The following is a 2,090-nucleotide window of genomic DNA, read 5'->3' as shown; positions in this document are numbered from 1 at the left end:
TACAATTTGCTTGCAGTTTTGAAATGATGTTTCTTTAACCATCAAAATTCTATCACAATTGACTAACGTAGTCAATAAAATTGCTGTTTTCCGCTTAAAAACTGCAAGTTGATTGGCTATACATTTTTCGAACCAAAATCTCGGACCGATTTCTAGCAATATGGATCATGGATGTTGGACTTAAAAATTTACTATACACATGATGTAGAGATGGCGCCACACGAAGTATAATATGTATAAAACTAAGCGATGTATTATACTGTACAATACCAAGTATAATACAATGTAAAATACCTCACGTATAATGCGTGCCCAACCCTGGTAATGATTATTTTGTGAAAGTAAAATATAAATAAATCTTCATATAGAAGTAAAATCTTCATATAGAAGTAAATCTTCATATAGAAATAAATGACCAATAATCATAATCAAATCTAATATTTAAGATCGCGTGTCTAAGACTATCTTAAATGTAAGAATAAATTATGAATATTGGCCTAAGAAACAGAAATCTTGACTTGATATGATAATTTTACATTTTATATAATTGATATAACACACATGCTGATAAATTCAATTCGAAAGCTACTTCAAATATAGTAATTAGCCTCTTTATTTGTTGCATTGCTAAATATTAATCAAAACTATATAGAAAATTCTTCTTCTGTAAAAACTATATAGAAATTCAAATAAATGTAACAATTTACCATTTCTTCTCGAAATAACCACATCATCAGGATTAAGTATATCTCGTTTTATTTCAGGAATAGGTCCTTTCACAGGAATGTTTCTGCGGATATCAACTTTAATACGACGTAATTCTTTTCTGTTAATGGGTTGATCTTTTGGACCGTTAAACCAAGGTCCAGAAAGTTTATTTAAATTTCTAAAAAGAAAATGTAATCACATGTAAAAATGTTTTTATATTGTTATTACTAATATTATTATTATTACATAGCTACAATAAGTCTCTAAATTCTAAAGTGTATGACTTTTTTGTAACATACTTGAAAAAACGTTTCTATTATCTTATTAAATGTTCTACCTTTTATTTCTCATAGCTGGCTTTAAATTTTCATCATTTGTATTATCAAAACTAATTTGTATTTATCTTTACACAAAAATATCAATAAATGATTAAATTAAAAATCGAGTAGAACATTTTCTTACATAGCTACTTATCTAAGACTCACTCTTTGAAGGTAGATAGATATTGATCCGGTGATCTTCCTGATCTTCCTGTGTGACGAGGAGGAGGAGAGTCACTAGGGCTTCTTTTACCCAGCTCTTGCGCCTGTTTTCTTTCCCATTCCTCAATTTTTTGTCTTCTCAATCTCTCATGTTCCTGTTCTAGCTCTTGCTGACGTCTCCATTCTTTTCTTCTCTCGAGCTTTTCTTCAGTTCTCGATCTTGAAGTGGAGGGAACAGTATCTTCATCCATGGTGTATTTACCAGATCTTTAATTCGTGGTACAGGAAATAAATTGTCAAACGTACTGATCTTATTTGGTGATGTAAAAATGAAAGCAAAAGTCAGTACTGAAAAATTGATCAAATAATAGATTTTCACACTAATAAGAATTTCGAATGATTTATGTTTTAATTTGTATATAACTGAAATTTAACGTAATTTTTTATAAACAATTCTCTCATATATTTAATACAGCTATAATAAAAGGTCTAATCACACATTACACAGTCGAACAGGTTCGGTTCGGTGTGATGTTGGCTAGAGGGCCCTAGATGCCCATACGCCATTCTTCGGATAAAAAGAACCAATAGAAAGACATGTTAGAGAAGTAAGGCCTGTTCTACAATACAATCGTAAGCCGTAAGTCGTAAGAAATTGACCAATCACAATCGATTATTCGTCTGTGATTTATCTGTGATTGGTCAATTTCTTACGACTTACAGTTTACGACTGTATTAAGAGCCGTCTACAATAAAGAGTTGTAGGCCGTAATAGTAAGAAATTGACCAATCACAGACAAAGTACAGAAGAATAATCGATTGTGATTTGTCAATTTCTTACTGTTACAGTCTAAAACTCTCCATTGTAGACGACCCTTTAAGCGATTTTTGGCGATCGTA

At 30.9% G+C, this 2,090-nt stretch overlaps 1 protein-coding gene across 1 annotated transcript in view; it reads right to left on the bottom strand.

Annotated features, from left to right (window-relative positions):
- The window catches only part of LOC109863337 (U1 small nuclear ribonucleoprotein 70 kDa-like), a 4,658-nt gene extending 2,925 nt beyond the window's left edge, over window positions 1-1,733 (bottom strand). The window contains exons 1-2 of the mRNA XM_020443587.1: window positions 1,194-1,733; window positions 708-886 (exon numbers count right to left, since the gene is read on the bottom strand). Coding sequence (XP_020299176.1) covers window positions 708-886; window positions 1,194-1,441 — 427 coding nt within the window. The 5' untranslated portion in view covers window positions 1,442-1,733. The remainder of the gene's footprint in view (window positions 1-707; window positions 887-1,193) is intronic.
- Window positions 1,734-2,090: the final 357 nt, after the last annotated feature.

The sequence above is a fragment of the Pseudomyrmex gracilis genome, unplaced genomic scaffold (genome assembly GCF_002006095.1).
Source record: "Pseudomyrmex gracilis isolate BER0280 unplaced genomic scaffold, ASM200609v1 scaffold_4270, whole genome shotgun sequence".
Lineage (NCBI taxonomy): Eukaryota > Metazoa > Arthropoda > Insecta > Hymenoptera > Formicidae > Pseudomyrmex > Pseudomyrmex gracilis.
The sequence above is the reverse complement of the archived record's forward strand: the minus strand, read 5'-3'. Positions and strand labels throughout refer to the sequence as shown.